Source organism: Notolepis coatsorum (assembly GCF_963971535.1).
Source record: "Notolepis coatsorum genome assembly, chromosome: 4".
Taxonomy (NCBI): domain Eukaryota; kingdom Metazoa; phylum Chordata; class Actinopteri; order Aulopiformes; family Paralepididae; genus Notolepis; species Notolepis coatsorum.
The window spans coordinates 4,578,605-4,605,323 of NC_140168.1; the positions used below are offsets into that span (position 1 = coordinate 4,578,605).

The window sequence follows — 26,719 nt, forward strand, 5'->3', positions numbered from 1 at the left end:
TTTCTGTTATGCTCCAGAAACTGTGCTAGACAAAAATAGTTAAGTATAATAAAATAAGTATAGCAAGTATAAAATAGAAGTCACGTACGTAGGCACAAGTGTTCAGTATGTACATATGTACAATGTTCAATGCAAAGTAGAAGTAACTGAGTTACCATACAATATACTATATAGTGCAAAGCAGAAATGGGATGAGGTACAATTTAGGTACAATTTACAGTAAGGTGTAATGAGGTATGGGTTGTAGTGCAAATTCTTTACCAATAAATATAAAGTGTGTTTAGGTGTTCTAAAGTGTGTAGAGTGGGTGCTGCAGTGAGTTGTTTATTTAAAGTGAGTGTGTGCGTGTGGATGTGTGTGCTGTGAGTGCATTTGATGGTTGTTACATAGTGTTATTGTTCATTGAGCATCCTGATGGCCTGGGGATAGAAGCTTCTTCTGAGTCTTTCTGTGCTTGCCATGAGACTCCGGTATCGCTTGCCTGACCGCAGCAGTTCAAAGAGGCAGTTGTTTGGGTGGCTGGAGTCTTTGATAATTCTCTTAGCCTTACCCCTGCACCGCTTGTTGTAAATGTTCTGGAGAGTAGGAAGCCCCCCTCCAATTGTGCGTTCGGCTGAACGGGCCACTCTCTGTAGTCTGCTACGGTCTTGTGCGGTGCTATTCCCAAACCAGGAGGTGATATTGCCAGTCAGGATGCCAGACCCCTACGCTCTGCATCTTCTAACTACACACCTTCAAGACCCCTACGCTCTGCATCTTCTAATTACACACCCTCAAGACCCCTACATCTTCTAACTACACACCCTCAAGACCCCTCCGCTCTGCATCTTTTAACTACACACCCTCAAGACCCCTACCCTCTGCATCTTCTAACTACACACCCTCAAGACCCCTACGCTCTGCATCTTCTAACTACACACCATCAAGACCCCTACGCTCTGCATCTTCTAACTACACACCCTCAAGACCCCTACGCTCTGCATCTTCTAATTTCACACCCTCAAGACCCCTACACTCTGCATCTTCTAACTACACACCATCAAGACCCCTCCATTCTACATCCTCTAACTACACACCCTCAAGACCCCTACACTCTGCATCTTCTAACTACACACCCCCAAGACCCCTACACTCTGCATCTTCTAACTACACACCCTCAAGACCCCTACGCTCTGCATCTTCTAACTACACGCCCTCAAGACCCCTACGCTCTGCATCTTCTAACTACACACCCTCAAGACCCCTACACTCTGCATCTTCTAACTACACGCCCTCAAGACCCCTACGCTCTGCATCTTCTAACTACACACCATCAAGACCCCTCCGTTCTACATCCTCTAACTACACACCCTCAAGACCCCTACACTCTGCATCTTCTAACTACACACCCTCAAGACCCCTACACTCTGCATCCTCTAACTACACACCCTCAAGACCCCTACACTCTACATCTTCTAACTACACACCCTCAAGACCCCTACACTCTGCATCTTCTAACTACACACCCTCAAGACCCCTACGCTCTGCATCTTCTAACTACACACCCTCAAGACCCCTACGCTCTGCATCTTCTAACTACACACCCTCAAGACCCCTACATCTTCTAACTACACACCCTCAAGACCCCTACATCTTCTAACTACACACCCTCAAGACCCCTACATCTTCTAACTACACACCCTCAAGACCCCTACACTCTGCATCTTCTAACTACACACCCTCAATACCCCTACACTCTGCATCTTCTAACTACACACCCTCAAGACCCCTACACTCTGCATCTTCTAACTACACACCCTCAATACCCCTACACTCTGCATCTTCTAACTACACACCCTCAAGACCCCTACACTCTGCATCTTCTAACTACACACCCTCAAGACCCCTACACTCTGCATCTTCTAACTACACACCCTCAAGACCCCTACGCTCTGCATCTTCTAACTACACACCCTCAAGACCCCTACGCTCTGCATCTTCTAACTACACACCCATATAAACACAATACTGTACATCAAAAAACAAAACAATAACAAAAAGTACAGAGCTACTTAATGATATTGTGTCAAGTTACTTACTGTTCAACAAGAGTTTTTTTTTTTTTAAATCTTTTCCCCCCTCCCTTTTCCTCCGATTTTCTCCCATCCCAATGTTAGTCGTTATGCCAATTCGCAATCCCCTTCCTGGTCGCTGCGCACTTACCCCCCACAGTCGGTCTGGGAGAGTGGAGGCTATCACGTGCTTCCTCCGACACACGTCCAGCCAATCAACCGCTTCTTTTCACCTGGCAGCGCGGACTCTCACTGAGAGGGTGTAACGTGTGGAAGGATCACACTACCCCCCTTAGATCCTATCCTCGCTGAGCAGGCGCCCCGACCGAACTGTAGGAGTCGCTGTTTACAACGACCCGGACCCACCCCGCCAGCTTCTCCCACCCTCTAATACAGCCAATTGTATTAGTGTGAACGGCCAGCCAAGCTGGTGGCAACCCCGGAGCTGTGAGCTGGATTCGAACAGGCGAATCCAGCGGCTCCGGTGTTGGTGACGAACGCAATCTCCGCTACGCCACCTGACCGCCCGACATTTTCCTTTTTAGAAGAGGAATGATCATTGATATAATAATCAATAATCATCTATGCATGTCACACACATTTTCTATACAGTATTCTGTAACAGTAAACACATGTCTAAAGCACAGGCACAGTGGTAACACGATCTCACTTATCATAGGTACGTTTCAGTATTCTCTATGGTTCATGGTGTTGTATTGTTAGTTACTGTCACTTTAGGTGGTGGGCGTGTTCACTTTGGCAGCAATGGTAGTGTTCATATGGGATTTCATTAACTTTTCACTTGTGTTGCCATTTACAGAGTGAGAGAGCTCAGGGGAGAGGGGGTGAGCTCAGGAGAGAGGAGGTGAGCTCAGGGGAGAGGGGGTGAGCTCAGGAGAGAGGAGGTGAGCTCAGGGGAGAGGGGGTGAGCTTAGGAGAGAGGAGGTGAGCTCAGGGGAGAGGGAGTGAGCTTAGGAGAGAGGGGGTGAGCTCAAGGGAGAGGGGGTGAGCTCAGGAGAGAGGGGGTGAGCTCAGGAGAGAGGGGGTGAGCTCAGGAGAGAGGGGGTGAGCTCAGGGGAGAGGGGGTGAGCTCAGGACAGAGGGGGTGAGCTCAGGAGAGAGGGGGTGAGCTCAGGAGAGAGGGGGTGAGCTTAGGAGAGAGGGGGTGAGCTCAGGGGAGAGGGGGTGAGCTCAGGAGAGAGGGGGTGAGCTCAGGAGAGAGGGGGTGAGCTCAGGAGAGAGGGGGTGAACTTAGGAGAGAGGGGATGAGCTCAGGAGAGAGGGGGTGAGCTCAGGAGAGAGGGGGTGAGCTCAGGAGAGAGGAGGTGAGCTCAGGAGAGAGGAGGTGAGCTCAGGGGAGAGGGGGTGAGCTTAGGAGAGAGGGGGTGAGCTCAGGGGAGAGGGGGTGAGTTCAAGAGAGAGGGGGTGAGCTCAGGAGAGAGGGGGTGAGCTCAGGAGAGAGGGGGTGAGCTCAGGGGAGAGGGGGTGAGCTCAGGGGAGAGGGGGTGAGCTCAGGAGAGAGGGTGTGAGCTCAGGAGAGAGGGGGTGAGCTCAGGAGAGAGAGGGTGAGTTCAAGAGAGAGGGGGTGAGCTCAGGAGAGAGGGGGTGAGCTCAGGAGAGAGGGGGTGAGCTCAGGAGAGAGCTCAGGAGAGAGGGGGTGAGCTCAGGAGAGAGGGGGTGAGCTCAGGAGAGAGGGGGTGAGCTCAGGGAGTGTATATTTTCTATTGACCGCAAGTGCAAAATATCTCAATAGCGCAATATCGCAACAGCGCTGGTACCAGTTTATGTATTTACGTGTGTTTCATCAAGTGAAAATAAATTGTTTAAACTATATTAGTAATAGTATAATAAAATAATATATAGTATAATAGTATAGTATTTAGAAGTATAATATAAAATAATACATGATACAATAGAACAGTGTACTATAAATATATAGATAAATGTGTGTGTATAAATGAATGAACCTCAGTAAATATGCAATTAACTGATAGATACACACAATTGACTTATTTATGTTAATTTAATTGTGTTGATGTTTTCATTTCTGCAAAATAAGTATGTACATTTTGTTTGGTTTGATAAACATTGCACTATGAACAGTCTATCAGTGCACTGTATGTGTGTAGGGGCCGGTACAATAAGAGTTTTCTTCTTCCTGTTCCTTTCGGCCATGGAATTCTGGTGCATCATCGTGAACTATATGCATTGAAAACACTGTTGGACTGTAACAATTCCACGTACGAATAAATAAAAATGAAATAAACGCATATTCTGGAGTTATTTTACGATACGTCACAGTGTTTATACTCCTCAGTTTAGCCCCTCGCGGCTCTTTTTGACAGCCTACACGTAGCCACAACAACAGTCCGTTTACAGAGCGACGATGACTGCAGTTACGTTTGGTCTGTTCAAAACCTGCCGGCACTTTATGACTTCAGAACGAGTTCATTTGCGACTCTTGTTGAGAGAGGGCTTCTCTCTTGCCGTCTTCCTGGGCCACCAGGTTCCCGTTGGACGTGAGGAGAGAGCGTCCGGACTCCCTCAGGTCCTCCTTCAGCTCGTTCTCCTCCGGTAAGGAGCGGTATTCCTCTAACGCGCAACAGTAAGAAGCATTTTGTACAAAAGTATTCTGTACTTCTGTATGACAACTATTAAAGAAACTTGAAACTATCTCGGTGATTAGCACGTGGTTGTCAGCTGGCAGGACTACGCTGTCCATCGCTACCTCTGCCTTCCCTGGCAGGCACGGCTCCATACAGCCCTGCAGAGAAACATTACAAATATTAGGGATGTCAGATATTATCGGCTTACCGATATTATCGGCCGATATTGGCATTCAAATTTGATATCGGAAAATATCGGTATCGGTTTTCAAAAAAAAAAATATATATATATTTCTTTTCTTTTTACATTTCTATAACCTTTATTTACCCAGGCAAGCAAGTAAGAACAGATTCTGATTTTATTTATTGTCAAAAGTATGCATAATGTTGTGTTAATTCCACAACAAGAGATATGTAATGTTAATGACCTGAAATTATTCACTTTTTTGGGGGGGAAACCCTGCATATATCGGTATCGGTTGATATCGGTATCGGAAATTAAGAGTTGGACAATATCGGTATATCGGTATCGGTAAAAAAGCCAATATCGAGCATCCCTAACAAATATATACCGGTATACGTTAGATTAGATTCAAGTGTAGTGTCATTATACAGCTACTGCTCCCCTCCGTCTTTTGTCTCTTGACGCCTTTTTACTTTTAGATTAGATTGGATTATATTAGTTTCAAATGTATTGTCATCATGATGCATCACAAGTACAGTACAACGAAAATAAATCTGGCATCCAACCAGAGTGCAAATGTAGCAGTAAAGTGCAACAGTACAGGTGATTAAACTGGGTATAAAATATATAAATTAGTACTACTGAGTAATAGTGCTAATCAGATGTATGTACAGAGTTGTAGTATTAATATGTACAGTAGTGATACAGTCGTACTGGCCAGCAGCGTAACTAAATATATATTTAATATGAATATATTAAGATATTAAAGTACTACAAATACAAAATTTTAAAAGGTGCACCATGTCAAACGTTAGAGTGTTCCGAATGAGGACTGTGTAGACTGAACCACGTACGACCACGCAGAGCAAAGCGCGCAATTTAGTGGTTGAGTCTGCACGGTTCTCACTGCTGGAATGAGGACGCCGTAGACTCAACACCAGCTAAGTTATACGCTTATTCCACATTATTGTACGTGATTGAGTCTACGCGGTCCTCATTCCAAACAATCCGCAAAAGTACAATAACTGAAAAAACATGGTTACAGTCGGAATTCCTTGCAGGCGGTTTCAAATACAACCGTTAGCGTAACCGTGACGATCATTCAGTACAGAGTCTGCGGAGTTATATTCAGGTATCGTCACAGAATCCAAGGATTCATAATTTGACATCCACAGTGCTCTGTAGAGCCATATTCAACTGGAACAAGCTACCAGTCTCCACAAGGCAAGTATTGTTTTTAAATATATATTAAAAAGTGACGATTATTTTTTTTTATCTTTATTACTTTTTATCAATTTCAGTTACCCTTTTAGATATTAGTCGTGTGTGAATGAATACAACCATTCATTGTATGTCAATGTTGAATATTCATTTTTGATTTCCTTTATGCCTTTCCATTTTTTTTATGTAATTATTTTAATTGTATTATTAATTACATTCTGTATTTGTATTCTGTTATATTATTTTCTTGTGAGGACCCCAGGAGGACTAGCGGTCATTAATCTGACAGCTAATGGGATCCTAATGAAACACAGCAGGACAAAACAATGCAGCTTACCTTCAGCTTTCCTGCACTCCCTGAAACGACATGAACACAAACAAGAGTTAAAGTCTCTTCAATCTACTGGATCACCCTGTATGATCTACTGGATCACCATTGTATGATCTACTGGATCACCCTGTATGATCTACTGGATCACCCCTGTATGGTGAAAATCATGTCTCTCAAAAATACTTTTGGTGGTTTTGCTGTTTGGTTGGGGGAGGGGTGGGGGCCGGGGGTCTTGGGATGTCTATCCCCGGTTGTGTATTTTTTGGAGGTGGGTTTCCCTAGTGGAAGAAGTTGTACAACAGACGCGTAAGAGGCCTGTCTGTTGTATAACAATGATGTTGTTGTTGTCATTGTTGTTATTATTTATTATTGTTTATTTAAAAATACGTATGAGAAAAAATTAACAGTGTAAACAATATCATTAACTCTGAATATAAAAATATGAGAAAAGCAAACAAGACGCGGTCTCGGACTGGTGGGGGCCCCTGATTCGAGGTCTTGGTGAGTCGGAGTGTTAAAGAGGCATGATGCTCTGGCTCGCTGGGGCGCCGGATTTGGGGTCCTCACGGGGTAGGGACCTTGGTTGTCGATACTGGAGATGACGGGTGCTCAAGTAATCTCGCCTTATGGTACACATACATGTGGGTATATGCATGTATATATGTATATATATGTATGTGTGTATGTATATGTATATATATATATATATTCCTATTAATTTATATATTTAATTTATACATGACTATTTTATTTTTCATTATTCTGATTTAACTGATGGTCTTGTCATTGTCGTTATTATTATTATTATTATTATTATTATTATTATTATTACTGTTATTGTCCTGTGATGTCTTGTTTATTAGTATTGTTATTGTATTGTATTGTCTTGTTTCATGTTGAAAAGGGAAAATAAAGAAAAACTGTGAAAAAAAAAAAAAAAATACTTTTCAGGAATTAAGAAAAACCAACCTCATTGTCAGAATGTATTTATGAAGTCCTACATGGGTTTTTATGATACGGTCAAGTATATCATATAAGATCCTCATCCTTACCTACACCTCCTCCACGCCCCCCAGTACCTATCTGACCTCCTCCACCCCTACACCTCCTCCACGCCCCCCAGTACCTACCTGACCTCCTCCACCCCTACACCTCCTCCACGCCCCCCAGTACCTATCTGACCTCCTCCACCCCTACACCTCCTCCACGCCCCCCCAGTACCTATCTGACCTCCTCCACCTCCTCCACCTCCTCCACGCCCCCCAGTACCTATCTGACCTCCTCCACCCCTACACCTCCTCCACGCCCCCCCAGTACCTATCTGACCTCCTCCACCTCCTCCACCTCCTCCACGCCCCCCCAGTACCTATCTGACCTCCTCCACCCCTACACCTCCTCCACGCCCCCCCAGTACCTATCTGACCTCCTCCACCTCCTCCACCTCCTCCACGCCCCCCCAGTACCTATCTGACCTCCTCCACCCCTACACCTCCTCCACGCCCCCCAGTACCTACCTGACCTCCTCCACCCCTACACCTCCTCCACGCCCCCCAGTACCTACCTGACCTCCTCCACCCCTACACCTCCTCCACGCCCCCCAGTACCTACCTGACCTCCTCCCCCCCTACACCTCCTCCACGCCCCCCAGTACCTCTCTGACCTCCTCCACCCCTACACCTCCTCCACGCCCCCCAGTACCTATCTGACCTCCACCACTCCTACACCTCCTCCATGCCCCCCAAGTACCTACCTGACCTCCACCACTCCTACACCTCCTCCATGCCCCCCAAGTACCTACCTGACCTCCACCACTCCTACACCTCCTCCATGCCCCCCAAGTACCTACCTGACCTCCTCCACCCCTACACCTCCTCCACGCCCCCCAGTACCTATCTGACCTCCTCCCCTCCTACACCTCCTCCACGCCCCCCAGTACCTATCTGACCTCCTCCACCCCTACACCTCCTCCACGCCCCCCAGTACCTATCTGACCTCCTCCACCCCTACACCTCCTCCACGCCCCCCAGTACCTACCTGACCTCCTCCACCCCTACACCTCCTCCACGCCCCCCAGTACCTATCTGACCTCCTCCACCCCTACACCTCCTCCACGCCCCCCAGTACCTATCTGACCTCCTCCACCCCTACACCTCCTCCACGCCCCCCAGTACCTATCTGACCTCCTCCACTCCTACACCTCCTCCATGCCCCCAGTACCTATCTGACCTCCTCCACCCCTCCACGCCCCCCAGTACCTATCTGACCTCCGCCACCCCTCCACCTCCTCCATGCCCCCCAGTACCTACCTGACCTCCTCCACCCCTACACCTCCTCCATGCCCCCCAGTACCTATCTGACCTCCTCCCCCCCTACACCTCCTCCACGCCCCCCAGTACCTATCTGACCTCCTCCACCCCTACACCTCCTCCATGCCCCCAGTACCTATCTGACCTCCTCCACCCCTACACCTCCTCCATGCCCCCAGTACCTATCTGACCTCCTCCCCCCCCTACACCTCCTCCACGCCCCCAGTACCTATCTGACCTCCTCCCCCCCTACACCTCCTCCACGCCCCCCAGTACCTATCTGACCTCCTCCCCCCCTACACCTCCTCCACGCCCCCCAGTACCTATCTGACCTCCTCCCCCCCTACACCTCCTCCACGCCCCCCAGTACCTATCTGACCTCCTCCACGCCCCCCAGTACCTATCTGACCTCCACCACCCCTACACCTCCTCCATGCCCCCCCAGTACCTATCTGACCTCCTCCCCTCCTACACCTCCTCCACGCCCCCCAGTACCTATCTGACCTCCTCCCCCCCTCCACCTCCTCCACGCCCCCCAGTACCTATCTGACCTCCTCCACCCCCTACACCTCCTCCACGCCCCCCAGTACCTATCTGACCTCCTCCCCCCCTCCACCTCCTCCACGCCCCCCAGTACCTACCTGACCTCCTCCACCCCTACACCTCCTCCATGCCCCCCCAGTACCTACCTGACCTCCTCCACCCCTACACCTCCTCCATGCCCCCCAGTACCTACCTGACCTCCTCCACCCCTACACCTCCTCCATGCCCCCCCAGTACCTACCTGACCTCCTCCACCCCTACACCTCCTCCATGCCCCCCAGTACCTACCTGACCTCCTCCACCCCTACACCTCCTCCACGCCCCCCAGTACCTACCTGACCTCCTCCACCCCTACACCTCCTCCACCCCCCCAGTACCTACCTGACCTCCTCCCCTCCTACACCTCCTCCACGCCCCCCAGTACCTATCTGACCTCCTCCCCCCCTACACCTCCTCCACGCCCCCCAGTACCTACCTGACCTCCTCCCCCCCTACACCTCCTCCATGCCCCCCAGTACCTACCTGACCTCCTCCACCCCTACACCTCCTCCACGCCCCCCAGTACCTATCTGACCTCCGCCACCCCTACACCTCCTCCACGCCCCCCAGTACCTATCTGACCTTATCTGATTTTAATGAAGCTTGTTCATTCTCCATCCAAACCGTAAAATCTTATTGGCTGCGTGTCAGTACAAGAGAACATTGATCGATACGTTCTGGTGTTGTGTCTTTCGTCTTTGTCCTGTTCAGATTGTCTTGTTAGGTTGTCTTGTAGACAACTATCTTTTACTTGCTAGAATTGACAGCAAAGTCAATACAGCCATCCCTCACGTCATGTCGGGACTCAAAGAAAAAGGCGGAAACACGTCACCGGATATTAAGTGGAACCAAGTCTTGTGAGACTAAAATAATTGCACAAACAAAGAGAAATCATGCGCCACTCATATTATCTATATTATAAACCCATATGAAATACAATGAAATACAATCATGTGTATTATTATTAATATGCACAGATAAACATATACAATTGTAAGCGAATAACTATATTAACCAACTGTTAACCATAGCTGCAGTTACACCTTATGTGTTTTATTTGTTGCCTTGTAAAGCGTCCTTGGGTTTCTTGAAAGGCGCTATATATAAATCTAAGCTATTATTATTATTATTATTATTATTATTATTATTATTATTATTATTATTATTATTATTATTATTATTATTATTATTATTATTATTATTATTATTATTATTATTATTATAATGATCTTTAGGGTCATGAAAACTGGAGATATGACATTTTTCGACCAACAACAGCAATAGGCTAAATCTGGGGGTTTATCTTTACCCTCATGCAGCTTTAAAGGCAGAATCCGTGATGCAGTCAAACAGTGACCTCTAGGCAAAAGAGCCCCTCTTGGTATTTCACTTTGTTTACTTTTTTTTGGGTCTGGTTCTGATGTGTGTGTTTGAGTTAAGTAACTCATTATACTGTGGATTCATCCAGGCCTCTCTGGGCAGAGCCTGAGGTGTGGCGAGCAGTAGCAAACCCCAGCCACCCCACCCCCCCCCCCCCTGTAAAGCCAACCCTCACGTCAGACAAAAACTAGGCTGGTAAAGATATGCCTCCTAAAATGTCTAAACGGGGAAGTACAGGCTACAGGCTTTCCGGTTTCAACTAAACAATTATAGAAACGTGTGAAGTGCACAATATTTCCTCGTTTAAGCCACTGCAGCGGCTTTGCCTGAAGAATTTACTACAATACATGACCGGGACGTTCTATAGCTTGTTTGCCGACAGGATTCGGGGAAAAGTTTGGTCCGTTCGGAGGCAGCTTCCAGGGGAAGTACAGACACCAGAGGTCGCTGTTTGACAACATTACAGATTCTACCTTTAAATATTGGTATAATTAATAACTTAGTTTTGTATAGCGCCTTACATAAAACCCAAGGTCGCTTTACATTGGGTATAAAAGGGAGTATTTGTTCTGTACCTCTGAATTTACAGAACGTGATCCCGAACAGGGTGAGGAGCAGCAGGCAGATCAGCAGCAGGATCAGCGTCCCCTTGTGTCGGCCTCCAGGTTCAGCCCTCTGCTCTCCTGAAGGGTGAGATGGTGTGAATATACTGTAAATATACTGTAAATATACTGTAATATGTAGTGTAAATATACTGCAAGATGTACTGTGAATACTGTAAATATACTGCAAATATACTGTAAATATACTGCAAGATGTACTGTGAATATACTGTAAATATACTGTAAGATGTACTGTAAGATATACTGCAAGATGTACTGTAAGATATACTGCAAGATGTACTGTAAATATACTGTAAATATACTGTAAGATATACTGTAAGATATACTGTAAATATACTGTAAGATATACTGTAAATATACTGTAAATATACTGTAAGCTGTACTGTAAATATACTGTAAATATACTGTAAGCTGTACTGTAAATATACTGTAAGATATACTGTAAATATACTGTAAATATACTGTAAGATGTACTGTAAATATACTGTAAGCTGTACTGTAAATATACTGTAAATATACTGTAAGATATACTGTAAATATACTGTAAGATGTACTGTAAGATATACTGCAAGATGTACTGTGAATATACTGTAAGATATACTGTAAATATACTGTAAGATGTACTGTAAGATATACTGCAAGATGTACTGTAAATATACTGTAAATATACTGTAAGATGTACTGTAAATATACTGTAAGCTGTACTGTAAATATACTGTAAGCTGTACTGTAAATATACTGTAAATATACTGTAAGCTGTACTGTAAATATACTGTAAATATACTGTAAGATGTACTGTAAATATACTATAAGATGTACTGTAAATATACTGTAAGCTGTACTGTAAGCTGTACTGTAAATATACTGTAAATATACTGTAAGATGTACTGTAAATATACTGTAAGCTGTACTGTAAATATACTGTAAGATGTACTGTAAATATACTGTAATATGTACTGTAAATATACTGTAAATATACTGCAAGATGTACTGTAAATATACTGCAAGATGTACTGTAAATATACTGTAAATATACTGTAAGATATACTGTAAATATACTGTAAGATGTACTGTAAATATACTGTAAGATGTACTGTAAATATACTGTAATATGTACTGTAAATATACTGTAATATGTACTGTAAATATACTGTAAGATATACTGTAAATATACTATAAGATGTACTGTAAGATATACTGTAAGATGTAGTGTAAATATACTGTAAGATGTACTGGAAATATACTGTAAGATGTAGTGTAAATATACTGTAAATATGCTGTAAGATATACAATAGGATTTACTGTAAGATATACTGTAAGATGTACTGTAAATATACTGTAAGATATACCATAAGATATACTGTGTAAATACATTCACTTTTCAACCAGCATCTCCATCGTCTCTGTATTTCCAACCAGAGTGCAAATGTAACAGTAAAGTGCAACGGCAATATACAATGTACAGGTGATTAAACTGGGTATAAAATATATAAATGAGTGCTACTGAGTAACAGTGCTAATCAGATGTATGGACAGAGTTGTAGTATTAATATGTACAGTGATACAGGTGTAAAGACACTATGGTAGTAAGTCATACTGGCAGTGTAACTAGTAAGAGTAGGTAAGGGATATGTACATTTCTATAACCTTTATTTACCCAGGCAAGCAAGTAAGAACAAATTCATTTTATTTATTGTCAAAGTATGCATAATGTTGTGTTAATTCCACAACAAGAGATATGTAATGTTAATTACCTGAAATTATTCCATTTTTTGGGGGTGAAACCCTGCATATATCGGTATCGGTTGATATCGGTTGATATCGGTATCGGAAATTAAGAGTTGGACAATATCGGTATATCGGTATCTGTTACAAAGGGTCAGATTAAACCGAATATATATATTTATTACTTGAGATATATTGTATAGTATTTGTATATCGTCTGATATCCCTTGTATATTCTTTGTACATATACACGGAATATCCCTTTACCTAGTACAGGCCAGACCATAATATTCATTCTCCTATTGGACAGCAATCCCCTAGGCGCCACGGCCATACCCCCCAATGTCTAGTTCAAAGTCACCGCTAAGACATGTCTGGACATGCCCGGTTCTGCGCAAGAATACGAGACAGAAATAAGGCTGGTACTAGATTGTTCACCTTACGTATAAATACGTCGCAGGTGGATACAGCAGTTAGTTACCCAATAAGTTGAAGCCTCACACTAGGGGTGCACCGATATATCGGTCGGGTATCGGTATCGGCCGATAAGTGCCTTGTTGACTGCTATCGGCCTATAAGCTCAAATGTGCCGATAGCAGTCACCGATAAATACCCATCAATTTGTGTAGCGTCAAAAGGCAAAAAAAAAAAAGTTCACTCGCGACCTACCTGCACAACGCCCGCCGTCCCCCACACACACACACAAGCTACTGCATCAAAGTAACTACTTATTATTAACAAGGCATTCGTTTTGTGGCATTAGCGTTATATAGTTAGTGTTACACGGACAATAACATCAGCATATTATTATTACCCATAGCAGCAAGGCATTACTCCGAGTCCGTTCATTAGCTACCGGGAGATGCAAGACAGTAACGTTACTGGTGAAAATGTGATTTGCGTTGGAATACTCCTTTGTCAACTTGCTGTACTTTGCTTGCAGGTCTGCAGCCATTATTGCTGCATTATGAATAGCCAAGGTAACGTTATGGCTAAACCTTTAACAATAGTTAACGCTAGCTTTCGGTTAGCTGTTCAATGCTATTAATAACACAACTCCCCGTCAACACCCTCTCTCGGGAAGATGGCATTTAAGAAAGTATCTGCTGTTAAAATGAAGTGTTACACGTTCAATAACAAGCATATTATTTACCCGAAGATAGCAGTAAACAAGGCATTACTCCGTTAGTCCGTTCATAGCTCGGTTCCATTCCGTTGCTCATTCCGTACCCAACTACACATTCTGCAATCTGTTAATAAAGTTTTCAACCAGACAAATGTATAGAAAGGCTTTGTTTTATTATAACATTTGTTGCAGTAAAATCATTATGTCTCATTTGGTCATGCGTGGAGCGCCGGTCGGCGGGCCGGGCAGCTAACGTAGCTACGTTAAGTGTGTTCTGCTCTCGCAAACAGAACAATGGCGGCATGCCCGGAAGTAGAAACATTTATAAACGCTTGCCGATTGGTGGTAAGGACAGCAGGAGGTGGGTGCTAGCGGTGTGGCGTAATTGGCCGAATCGACTGTCAATCAAAATGGTTCCATTGCATTGGTTGAAAGCTCTGGTTGAGAGAATAGTATCCCGCTGCAGGCCGCAAGAATGGTTCCATTGCATTGGTTGAAAGCTCTGGTTGAGAAAATAGTATCCCTCTGCAGGCCGCAAGACGATACTGGGAGAGAGATAGTGATACCATAAACATATTTCTTGATGTTTCCTTTTTTTAAGTAAGTAAAGAGGCCTACAAATACAAACATACACATACAAATATACAGTGGTTTCATTAAAAAAAAAAAAAAAAAAAAAAAAAAAATGTACAAATACTTATATACAAATATACAAATATCGGTATCGGTATCGGTATCGGCCGATAGTGTTAGTTGAACAATCGGTATCGGTATCGGCGGCCAATTTTCATATCGGTGCATCCCTACCTCACACCACGATACAACATGCTGTGAAGTGGGCCCGTTTTGCCCCGAAATAGAGCCTTGAGACCGCGTGCGAATTGATAGCTGAAGTGTCAGAGTTTAACGCTGTATCGTCGAGTTCGACCTATTCTATTATTAAGTAATAGTCTATTATGTATAGTGTATCGTGCGGCTACCGTTCTACAGTGACCAGCATTACCAACGTTTCATCGTACCGAGCTAGTGTGCTTATCCAGGCTGGGCGGCCTAACCTGGTGCCGTCATCCGAGGAGCCCTAGACGAGAACCGTGTGGATATGTACACTGGATAACCTACCCGACGACTACAGAGCCCTTTTCGGCTGGATTATATTTGCTTTGGTCCTGTAGCTGTTGGAGCGGAGAATCGTCTACACCCACTATTGTGTGGGATTTACCCTGTGAGGAGCACCGTCGAGCCCGCCTCTAGTACTCTGAGGCTGGCTAGCTTTCCTCCATGCGGCACTGCATACCGGAGAATAGCTGTTGTTCGTCTACGGATCAAGGGATTATTGCACTGTCTCCTGTACCTGGAGTCTCCTTATTCCTCGTTGACCCAGACTTTCTGCTACCGACAAATCCTCTCCGCTGCTGGCTTACAACCGGAGGGACCCCTTTAGTATCTCCAGCTGATCTACTAGTGTACCATATATAATTCTTATGATACAGGTGGTATTAATTATCTCCTGCGTAATATGCCCATGGACTTACGCTCTTGACCTATTCATGCACATTCTTCGCCTTACAAGCGCAACTCTCAATCTTGATAAGTAATGTAAGATAATCTTCGTGCTGCTAATAAATATTCTTCTAAACAGTATTTCTTGTGAAGCCGTGTTATTGTGGGTGTGTTCATCTCATATACCTGTGTACTGTATGGCCAGTAGTAATGTACATAACGCAGTAGTGGTTTAATGATACCATACTTATTCAATACAGTCAGGGAATTGTACCCCTCAGTTACAGTATCGGTAAAAAAGCCTGTTGAGATATATGTTCTCATATGTTGAAAATGGGATCATATGTTATGGTTGTTAATATGTTTTGTAGTGAGTAGCCTAGACGTTCATAGGCATGTGTTGTATTGGAAATGTGGTGCAACTCTATTCTAAGTCTTGTGTTTTGTTCTTGTACTTGCAGTACGTAAAGACATGACGGCATGACGCAGTGGCGGGAAGCCGAGCACGTATATCTAGCTGTCAGCTGTCATCGGTCAGCTGTCAGTGCGCACAGGGGTGAAAGGGGTGTGTCACAGCTGGGAATGTTTGGGCTGTTTGTAATGGAGGAGAAGTTTGGTTCACTTATTGTAAATAAACTATTCACATAAAAGAAACAAAACGGATCAGGCGTTCTTTGTGTGGATAAATACATATGATAAGATATGAGCCATGGTGACAAAGAAACAGAACCCTCTACATTGAACATGGAGAGCGAAGGAACACAGAACTCTACAAAGCCAATATCGAGCATCCCTAGAAGGTTTATATGCAGGTATATTCAGACAGATATGGATATATATGCGGTAGGGGTGGGACGATACATCGATCCAGATCGATACATCGATGTAATTATCAACAATCGAATCGGATCGATGCGATGTAATAAGATCGATTCATATCGATACTCTTATTTTGAAAATCCTGTGGCGAGTCTCATATCTGCCCAAGAACAACAGCAGTAGCTCCGTGTGTGTAGATGTTACAGCATAGCATTCTCCCTTTCTGTGTGTGTGTGTGTGTGCGCGCGTCTTTGGAAAGACAAGATGAGGTCAGAGGAGTTTGATGTTTAAATGTTATTTAAACATAAACAATATAATACATAATAAATGTAGGCCTATACATGATCATGCAACATCAACAAATTGTTGTAGGAACGGTTTGGGAGAGGGAGGTTGTGAGTTTTGAGTTCCAAAAAATTTAGCTTAAAGTTTAAAGCTCAATATATAAAAACGTGGCACTTTACAGTGAACAGGAGGTCTATTTGTATTAAAAACAATAGATTGATTTTCCTTTAAATGTCTGGAAGAGCTCAAAAATACAAATGTCAAATGATATTTTCATTACCTTTTTTTTGTTGATCTAAATGTTACCGATTGTGTTAAATGGGCATATGATATCATCTCATATCGATCGCAGGCACCTGAATCTAATCGTATCGTATTGTATCGTGAGAGACTTTGTGATATCGGCAAATATCGTATCGTTGTCCAAAGAATCGATATCATATCGTATCATGATGAAACTGGTGATTCCCACCCCTAATATGCGGTAAATATATATATATACAGTATATACAGCACTATTCATTTCCTAGCCTCCACCGCCCAGTGTATTCAATACACAGACATACGTAGTACGTAGAATACTAAATACTCAATACTGCATTCTTCCGCTGTGAAAACCACACAGCCCGGCGCGTATTTCACTTTCTGCAGTGAGACGCACCATCTCTCACCTCTGCAATGTCTCTCCGCTTCAGAAGAGGAAGTGGTTTCTAAGCCACAAGGCTGAAGGCCGCGTCTCTCAAAAAGTAAAATGCTCTCGAACAGTGAACTTCTAGGCAAAAGAGCCCCGTTTGTTATTATGCCTCGTTTGCAAGGCATATACGTACGTCGAATACTAAATACCAATGCAATGCATTCTTACAGGTGAAAGCTGTGAAGACCACACAGGCCAGAAGAGGACGTGGTTTCTAAGCCACGAGGCTGAAGGCTGCGTCTCTCGACTAATATTGACTTGAGTTCGCTAACGAGTGCATTACTCACCACAGGTGATGTCAGATGTGGCCGTTCCATTCGCTTCAATCTGGACTCCATCACCGCAACTGTAAACGTGATTTAACAGTCATTTTAAAACGATGTACCGTATTCTGAGTTTGCAACTGATTAGATTAGATTAGATTAAAAATGTATTGTCATCATGCAGCACAAGTACAACGGAAGGACGTTTGGCATCCAACCAGAGTGCAAATGTAACAGTAAAGTGCAACAGTAATATACGATGTACAAGTGATTAGACTGGTTATAAAATACATTAATTAGTACTACTGAGTAATAGTGCTAGACAGATGTGTGTATATAAAAAGGATAATAACAGTCTCGTCCCCCACCCTGACCCCCTAAGCCATATTTAGATTCAAATTCTGATAATTTAAACATTAAACCATATTTGTTCTATTTATAAAAAAAAAAAAACTTGCACTACAGTACCTCTTTTACTTAATTTTTGCATTTTGTACTTTAGTTTGTATATTGTATATTTTGTATAGTGTTTGGTCTTTATTATTTTTACTGTATGAAGCACAATCTCAGGAGGCTCATACAGAACCAAGCATTTCACTGTAATGTACCTTATATGTGACAAATAAAACAAAACTTGAAACTTGAACTCATTGAGCCTGAGAACAGTCTATGGAGGTGGATCAATAATTCACTGTTTACTTCCTAATTTCTCTCTACTGTACCAGTGCTGATGCTAAACGACCGGGAGTTGGTCCTCAGCTGGTAAATGGACTGCATTGATAACTCTTTTATCCAAAATCGCTTTCTAACTCATGCCTCACATTCACGGCAAGGCGCCAACCTGCTCATCAGGAGCAGTTAGGGGGTTAAAGTGTCTTGATCAAGGACACTTCGACACGCTGCCGGCCGGGAGGAGCTGGAATCTGACTGGGAACTCCTGACACTCACGCTGTCCATTCTGTACTCACGCTGTCCATTCTGTACTCACGCTGTCCATTCTGTACTCACGCTGTCCATTCCGTACTCACGCTGTCCATTCTGTACTCACGCTGTCCATTCTGTATTCACGCTGTCCATTCTGTACTCACGCTGTCCATTCTGTACTCACGCTGTCCATTCTGTACTCACGCTGTCCATTCCGTACTCACGCTGTCCATTCCGTACTCACGCTGTCCATTCTGTACTCACGATGTCCATTCTGTACTCACGCTGTCCATTCTGTACTCACGCTGTCCATTCCGTACTCACGCTGTCCATTCTGTACTCACGCTGTCTATTCTGTACTCACGCTGTCCATTCTGTACTCACGCTGTCCATTCTGTACTCACGCTGTCCATTCTGTACTCACGCTGTCCATTCTGTACTCACGCTGTCCATTCTGTACTCACGCTGTCGATTCTGTACTCACGCTGTCCATTCTGTACTCACTGTCCATTCTGTACTCACGCTGTCCATTCTGTACTCACGTTGTCCATTCTGTACTCACGCTGTCCATTCTGTACTCTCACTGTCCATTCTGTACTCACACTGTCCATTCTGTACTCACGCTGTCCATTCTGTACGCACGCTGTCCATTCTGTACTCACGCTGTCCATTCTGTACTCACGTTGTCCATTCTGTACTCACGCTGTCCATTCTGTACTCACACTGTCCATTCTGTACTCACGCTGTCCATTCTGTACTCACGCTGTCCATTCTGTACTCACGCTGTCCATTCTGTACTCACGTTGTCCATTCTGTACTCACGCTGTCCATTCTGTACTCACACTGTCCATTCTGTACTCACACTGTCCATTCTGTACTCTCACTGTCCATTCTGTACTCACACTGTCCATTCTGTACTCACGCTGTCCATTCTGTACTCACGCTGTCCATTCTGTACTCACGCTGTCCATTCCGTACTCACTAGGGATGGGTACCTTTCACATTTGAACCGATACCGGTACCTGTGAATCGATACCGGTACCCAACGGTACCTTTTTTCGGTACTTTAGTCTCAAGAAATTTAATTTACCTACCTCAGTCGTAAAAAAAAATCCAAACTTCAAATAACTACAATTTCGACAGTTTTCGGCTTGCCATTGCTCCGACTGCTTTGTTGTTGAATCAAGTCAAATCCTAGGTAAGCATATATTGTGCGTGTGAACGTTGACGTGAAAAGAAAAAAGTAAAAAAAAAAAAATTTGGTATCTCACTTGATTCGATACTCGGTAGTACCGACGTGTTTCGGTTCGGTACCTCAAAAGTACAGAATTCGGTACCCATCCCTACTACTCACACTGTCCATTCTGTACACGCTGCGGCCTCCGTTTCCCCCGTGGAGAACGTGCCAGCTGGGCATCCTTCACACAACGTGTCGTGGGTGGGATCGCCTGAAAAAAACAAAGATTTGTTGCGATCAATTAATTTTCCCAATTCAGTGAATCCAGCAACAAGTGGATTTTTATTCAAAATTCAAATAGTGAAACCATCGGCATGAAAAGGTCGTCCTGTGTTGACAAAGCTGCCGGTGATGAGAATGAATGATTTAAAAATGGCAGGTAAACAGCGATTTTTCTGTTAACATTTTGTAGTCGATTGAACTGAAAGTGAGTCGATCTCAAAACCCCAGTGAGGGACTGAACGGGAGCGAGGTGAGTGACGCTGTGGATCTGTGGACGTATCTAACGAGATTAAGTTCAAATGAGTTCTAGTGTTGTATTTGTATTCTAGTGTTCTAGTGCTCTAATCAGAAAGGTGTGTGCGTGTCTCTCTTGTGTGTTACCTCTGGGTGCGTGTCTCTCTTGTGTGTTACCTCTGGGTGTGTGTCTCTCTAGTGTGGTACCTCTGGGGGTGTGTGTGACTCTCTTGTAAGGCCTGCTGACCAGCTGCTGCTGGAGGTGCCTAGGACCAGGCTTAAAACTAGGGGAGATAGAGCCTTCACTGCTGCCCCCCGGCTCTGGAACAGCCTCCCCCCCCCACATAAGATGGTAAAAGATCTGCCCAGAGCTTAGGGCAGGGGTGCCCAACCTTTTTTGAACCAAGATCTACTTTTTAATTTGCCACCTAGCCGAGAGCTACCAGCCCAAATTTGTCCTACTATCGGCTAGTATTAGTAGTAATAGTATTAGTAATACCCATTCAATATGCACATGACAGAAAATATTATATGGCATATAATATTTTCTGTCATGTGCATATTGAATGGGTATATAATATAATATTTTATATATCATTGTAACGGTGTAGTGTAGGAATTACAAGAATGACAAGACTGTAACTGTAACTTCTCAAGTTTATTTAACACTCTGCATACACACTGACAACACACACACACTCAGTTCAATGGGCATGAGAAAACATGTGTTTACATTGCCAAAGCAAAAGTGGAACAATACAACCAAAACAAAAATGATATGTACAATTAGGGATTAGGAATGATGTGTAAACAGGGCTGTCACATTGCAAAGTGGAATACAATCAAAAGACAATTCCACAAAAGGTCTGTCAACAGTCACTGATAGTTCTCCTTTATCTTTATCTTTTTATTTATTTTTATTTTTTTATTAAATGTCTCTACCTTACTGAGAACGCTGGCACTGGGAAGAGGAAGCTAGTTTTTCAAAGTCTGGGTTGTAGGAGCAGGTTGCAAGCCCCAGGCAGTCCACAAGATGGTCATCTGTTAATGTGGTTCTGTACTTGGACTTGATGATCTTCATGCGAGAGAAAGCAGACTCACACAGGTAGGTTGATCCAAAACATGCTGTTAAGTTCATGGCACATCTCCTGAGGTTGGGGTACTTCTCAGGCAGCAGTAGCTCCCAGAACTCTGCCTTCATCCCTTGTGTTGCCCTGGCTTTAATCTCAATGTCAGTTTGAAGTGTGAGGATCTCGTTCTCCACAGCAAGGCTGTCCAGATTAAACAGTGTGGCCACTTTGGATGTGATGTCATCCACATCTACAGTTCCAAATGGAAAACACATGTAGCTTGCAACAGGTTCAAGTGTTGAAAAGTCTGTGAAGCGCTTATCAAACTCTGACAAGATGCTTTGAACTTGCTCCTCATAATGTGTGCAATCAAACTGTGCGGTGTCCTCACCCTGACGTTGAAGTTCTGCTTGCATGTGAGGAAAGTTGCGCAGGTCACTGCGTTGCAGCCTTCTCGTTCTCGCCCACATGGTGAGCTTGCTCTTAAAAGCATTCACTGAGCTGATCATGTTTATTACACATTTATCCCTAGCTCTAAATTCAGGTTATTCAGCATGCCAGTGACATCGGTTATGAATGCCAAATTCAAAAGCCAGTTGTTGTCCTCTAGATGTGTATATTCGGCATGTTTAGCAAGCTTGAGAAACTCTTTAATTTCAGGCAGCAACTCGCTGAATCTCTCCAGAAATGTACCTCTGCTCAGCCACCTTACATCTGTGTGCAGCAGCAGGTCTGTGTGCTCCGCCCCCGTCTCCTCCATATGTGCACGAAATAGCCTCCTCTGTAGGCTCCTTGCCCTGACAGAGCACACAATCTTCATAGCGATATCCATAACGTCCTTCATATTTAAAATGTTACCACACAGCACTTGTTGGTGAATTATGCAGTGGTAATTAAGGAAGTCCGGGAAAGCGTCGCTTTTTTTTGCACAGTCCGACGAACCCATTATTACAGCCAACCATGGCTGGTGCACCATCGGTTGTAATAGAGATGAGTTTATGGAGGGGCAGTTTGCTCTGCTTAGCGAACTCCATGAAGGCTTGAAAGATGTCTTCACCTTTAGTGTGTCCTTTAAGAGGCAATATGGTGAGCAGCTCTTCTTTTGCGCTCATGTCGTCAAAGGCCATTCTAATGTAAATACATAGCTGTGCCACATCTACCATATCAGTCGATTCATCGAACTGCAGGGAATAACACTCGCATGTATTAATGTCCCTCATGAGTTGCTCGTGAACATCTTCGGACATTTCCTCACAGCGCCGGGTCACAGTATTACGTGACAGCTGGAGGTCTTTAACAGCATCCATAATCTCTGTGTGATACTTGGAATCACCAAAGAGTGAATCGGCAGCCACAGTCAATGCCTCTTTTACACAGTCGCCGTCTTTGAAGGATTTTTTCTTTCTAGCGAGAACGTGACTGACACGATAAGATGCAATCGTTGCAGCTTTTGCCTTGGTGCTGGGCTTCGTAAAAGTGGACCGTTGTGAAGACTTCATCTGCTGGAGTTCCGTTCTTCGTAGGACTGTTTTTGGAGTAAAATCCGTGCGGTGTTTCTTGTGCATCGTTGTGGTGGTCTGACGCTGGTGCTATCCGGTAGCTCGGCGCCGAGTCCTGCCAAGCACACCGACGGTGCCGTCGGCACCAAGCGGATTGCGTTGCCGCTGCTCCCCGGCGGCGGCAGCTCGTCGGAGGGTCCTGGCGCTGGTCCTGGTAGCGTCCTCTGAATTAACCTCTTTTTTGCTGGTGGTGCTCCGTTCATCTTGCAGTTTCTTGAGTGACTCAAGGCTGGTCTCAGAGCCACGTTTATCACCTGCCAGGTGATGGGCCCCGACCCCCACTCATGCCACTCCATGAAGACAAAGGCATCAATTTGCATCCCTATGGGTGAAGCTCGCTGTCCGGAATGTACGGAATGTAGACGGTATCGATTGGCTCAGGCTGCCTGTTATACACAGGACTGCTCGAACGTTTTTGTCCTCCCCTCCAAATCAAATTAGATTAAAGGGTTTTCCAAAATAATCTCGCGGTCTACTTGAAATCAGCGCTCGACTGGTTGGGCACCACTGGCCTAGAGGTTTTTAAATCATTGCTCAAAACACACCTCTTCTCCCTGGCCTTTGACCAGAGCTAGCCTAGCATTTTACACATGACGTCCGCAGTCACTCTGGACTTTTTAATCCAATTTTCCTGTCTCTTTTTATATTGCACTTTGCCCTTGTTTTCTTATATGTACTGTACTATACCTTTTTTCTGTAATTTTTGTGTATTTTATTTTTTATTGCATTGTATGTGTTTTTATCATGTGAAGCACTTTGGTTTGGCTGCTAGTCATTTGTAAATGTGCCGCTATACAAATAAAACTGACTTGACTTGACTTGACTTGTTGTGCGTTACCTCTGGACTGCACCCGGAGTCCCGCTCCACACCTGGAGTGCGCGGCGCACCTCACGCACTCTGCCGCGCTGGCACAGTGGTGCCCCGGCTCACAGAGGCATGGGCTCCGGCTGGTCTTGCTCTTCTCTGCTGTGTTCCTGTAGACGAAGTGTTTGTCTGCAAGAAGGGCACACAGCGGGTTCACCACGTTAGTCCACGAAGAAGTCTTATCCATTCAACACGCAAACACACACACAGTACAACAAAAGTAAATGCTAGGCTAGCTCTGTATACTGTAAACATACTGTAAGATGTACTGTAAACATACTGTAAGATGTACTGTAAATATACCACATTTGATCTATTTATTCCACAAAAAAAAACTTGCACTACAGTACCTCTTCTACTTAATTTTTGCATTTTGTACTTTAGTTTGTATATTGTATATTTTGTATAGTGTTTGGTCTTTATTATTTTTACTGTATGAAGCACAATCTCAGGAGGCTCATACAGAACCAAGCATTTCACTGTAATGTACCTGTACCTTATTATGTGACAAATAAAACAAAACTTGAAACTTGAACTCATTGAGCCTGAGAGCAGTCTATGGAGGTGGATCTATAATTCACGGTTTACATCCCAATTTCTCTCTACTGTACCAGTGCTGATGCTAAACGACGGGGAGTTGGTCCTCAGCTGGTAAATGGACTGCATTGATAGAACTCTTTTATCCAAATCGCTTTCTAACTCATGCCTCACATTCACGGCAAGGCGCCAACCTGCTCATCAGGAGCAGTTAGGGGGTTAAAGTGTCTTGATCAAGGACACTTCGACACCCATTTTTAGCATAAATGGCAAAAAAAAAAAGCAATATCAAACATCTGAAACGAACAGTAATAACAGAGACAGACCGACAGACAGACAGACAGACAGACAGACAGACAGACAGACAGACAGATAGACAGATGTCTCACTTGGGTCACAGTACGGTTGTGTTTTACACCTGACGTCTTCAGTGTAGGCCTCCTGATACTCATTGTCTTCACAAGGTGAGCAATGAGGGTCCAGACAGCTCAGGTTCTCAGACAGCATCCTGGTGCCTGCCAAACAAAACACACAACAGAACAGCATGAATACAACACCATATTAGATAATGTTCCCTCTAATTATTTTTTGGTCTGAGCAAACACTCAAACCTCCTGAGCAGACATCAGCAACTACTGAGCAACATACGTCACCTGCCGATTAACCGGTTAGTTGATAAGCGGCGGTTTGTAAAAAAATCTGAGAATCTTAATTTCCCTTAATGTCTAACATAAAAATATATACATTTTGCTGATACACAGAGAAATAATACAAAAAGGCATATTATATTCCTTAATCAAATATTTATTTGACCATTGATTGACGATACAGAGCAAAGTCCTTACTTTGGCGGCGGCGGTGTGAGTCGTGTCACTAACTTTTGTCTTTTTAGGAGGCTGACTCGTCATTATTTTATTAAGTGAATTATAATGCGACTTCAAGGGTGACCATATTGTGATTTTTTTTTAAAGAGGACACTCTGCCTTCAGCCTCAAGATACTTAATCAAAGTTTACTCAAAGATGCCTTATCATTATAATATATTTAAAGTATACCTCCTCTGTATGGATATAAAATTATTGTTTATATTATTTTATATAACAAAATAATATCTCTCTATAACCAAAGTTACTCAACATGCTGTATTATGCCTAAAGTAATCTATCTGACAAATCTCAAGAAAATAACTAAATCGACCTATGACAAAATAATATATATTTTCAAGTCTTACTGGACAAAATAAATAACAAGAAAAATATGATGTAATGTTCTAAATAATACCTCTTCTGTATTAGAAAATCCAGCTTTAAAAAATATATCTTTATCTTTTCAATGTAATGTAAATTATAAAACAGAAACCTCACAAAGATACTAATTTAAAAGTGCACTATGCAGTTTCAGATTTGTTGCAATTAGTGTACTAAACTAATTTATTACACACATAATCCTTAGAATGATTGTATCATAAGCATCTTATCAAACCAAAACATCATTTTGAGGCATCAAAATAGTTTTCAATTATTTTCTTTCTCTCTCTGTATAGCTGCATTCTTCAATCAATTCGGTCAACTTTGCCATCAAACTCTCGCCTCGCACTGCTTTGTTTGTAATGTTTTGCTGTGTCCATGTGAGCATTGAGATCGCCAGCACCTTTATTAGACACATAAACATATGGTCAAGCTTTGCACACGTTGCACTCCGCTTCCAATTAGTCTCGACCGGGATGATAAATTGGAAGTTTTCTCTGCAGTTCATCTGTAATGTACATTTTCGCGTTTGCATTGTGAGGAGCCAGCAATGCTGGTCGGATCTGTCCACTTCCTCATCTGTTGTGTGTGTCTGTGTGAGCGTGCAGTAGCGCTGCCCACAAAGCACTGAAAGCGGGGTTTCTCTTGGTAACGTCACACGCAACAGGTTACCGTTAGGGATGTCCCGATCAAATTTTTTGCTCCCGATCCGATCCCGATCATGTGATTTTGAGTATCTACCGATACCGATCTTTCCCGATCCGATCAACAAAAATATATATATTTTTTTATTTTTATTACATTTTTTATCCCAATTTCTCACATTACATTCACCCTGAATGTTGACGTTATCGAGGTGAAAAGTTTACTTCATTCAAACGAGGCATTGCAATCCTTGACATAAATCATTTGATGTATAATTAAATCAAAGGAAATGCGTTTGGGTTTGAGAGTGTGGCTGGTCTGCCGTTCTGCAGCTGGATACTATTGGTTTGTTTTGGCAAAATTCTTCTGCTCTGTGTGACAATAAATGAATGATGATATGCAATTTAAAACCAAAACTAAGGCCTCAGTATGAGTTTAAGACGTGAACATGGTCATGTTTGTTGAATAAAAAAATAATAATAAA

General features: G+C 43.6%; 1 protein-coding gene across 3 annotated transcripts in view; it reads right to left on the reverse strand.

The window, feature by feature from the left end:
- The window catches only part of cd40 (CD40 molecule, TNF receptor superfamily member 5), a 58,451-nt gene that overhangs the window by 20,523 nt on the left and 11,209 nt on the right, over positions 1 to 26,719 (reverse strand). For 2 of the 3 annotated variants that reach the window (XM_084313405.1, XM_084313404.1), the window contains exons 3-8: positions 24,734 to 24,859; positions 23,781 to 23,936; positions 19,975 to 20,068; positions 17,721 to 17,779; positions 11,237 to 11,344; positions 6,400 to 6,419 (exon numbers count right to left, since the gene is read on the reverse strand). In XM_084313405.1, the coding sequence (XP_084169531.1) occupies positions 6,400 to 6,419; positions 11,237 to 11,344; positions 17,721 to 17,779; positions 19,975 to 20,068; positions 23,781 to 23,936; positions 24,734 to 24,859 (563 nt within the window). Of the gene's footprint in view, positions 1 to 4,020; positions 4,816 to 6,399; positions 6,420 to 11,236; positions 11,345 to 17,720; positions 17,780 to 19,974; positions 20,069 to 23,780; positions 23,937 to 24,733; positions 24,860 to 26,719 lie in introns of those variants that run through there. The other variant, XM_084313403.1, reaches the window with a different exon arrangement.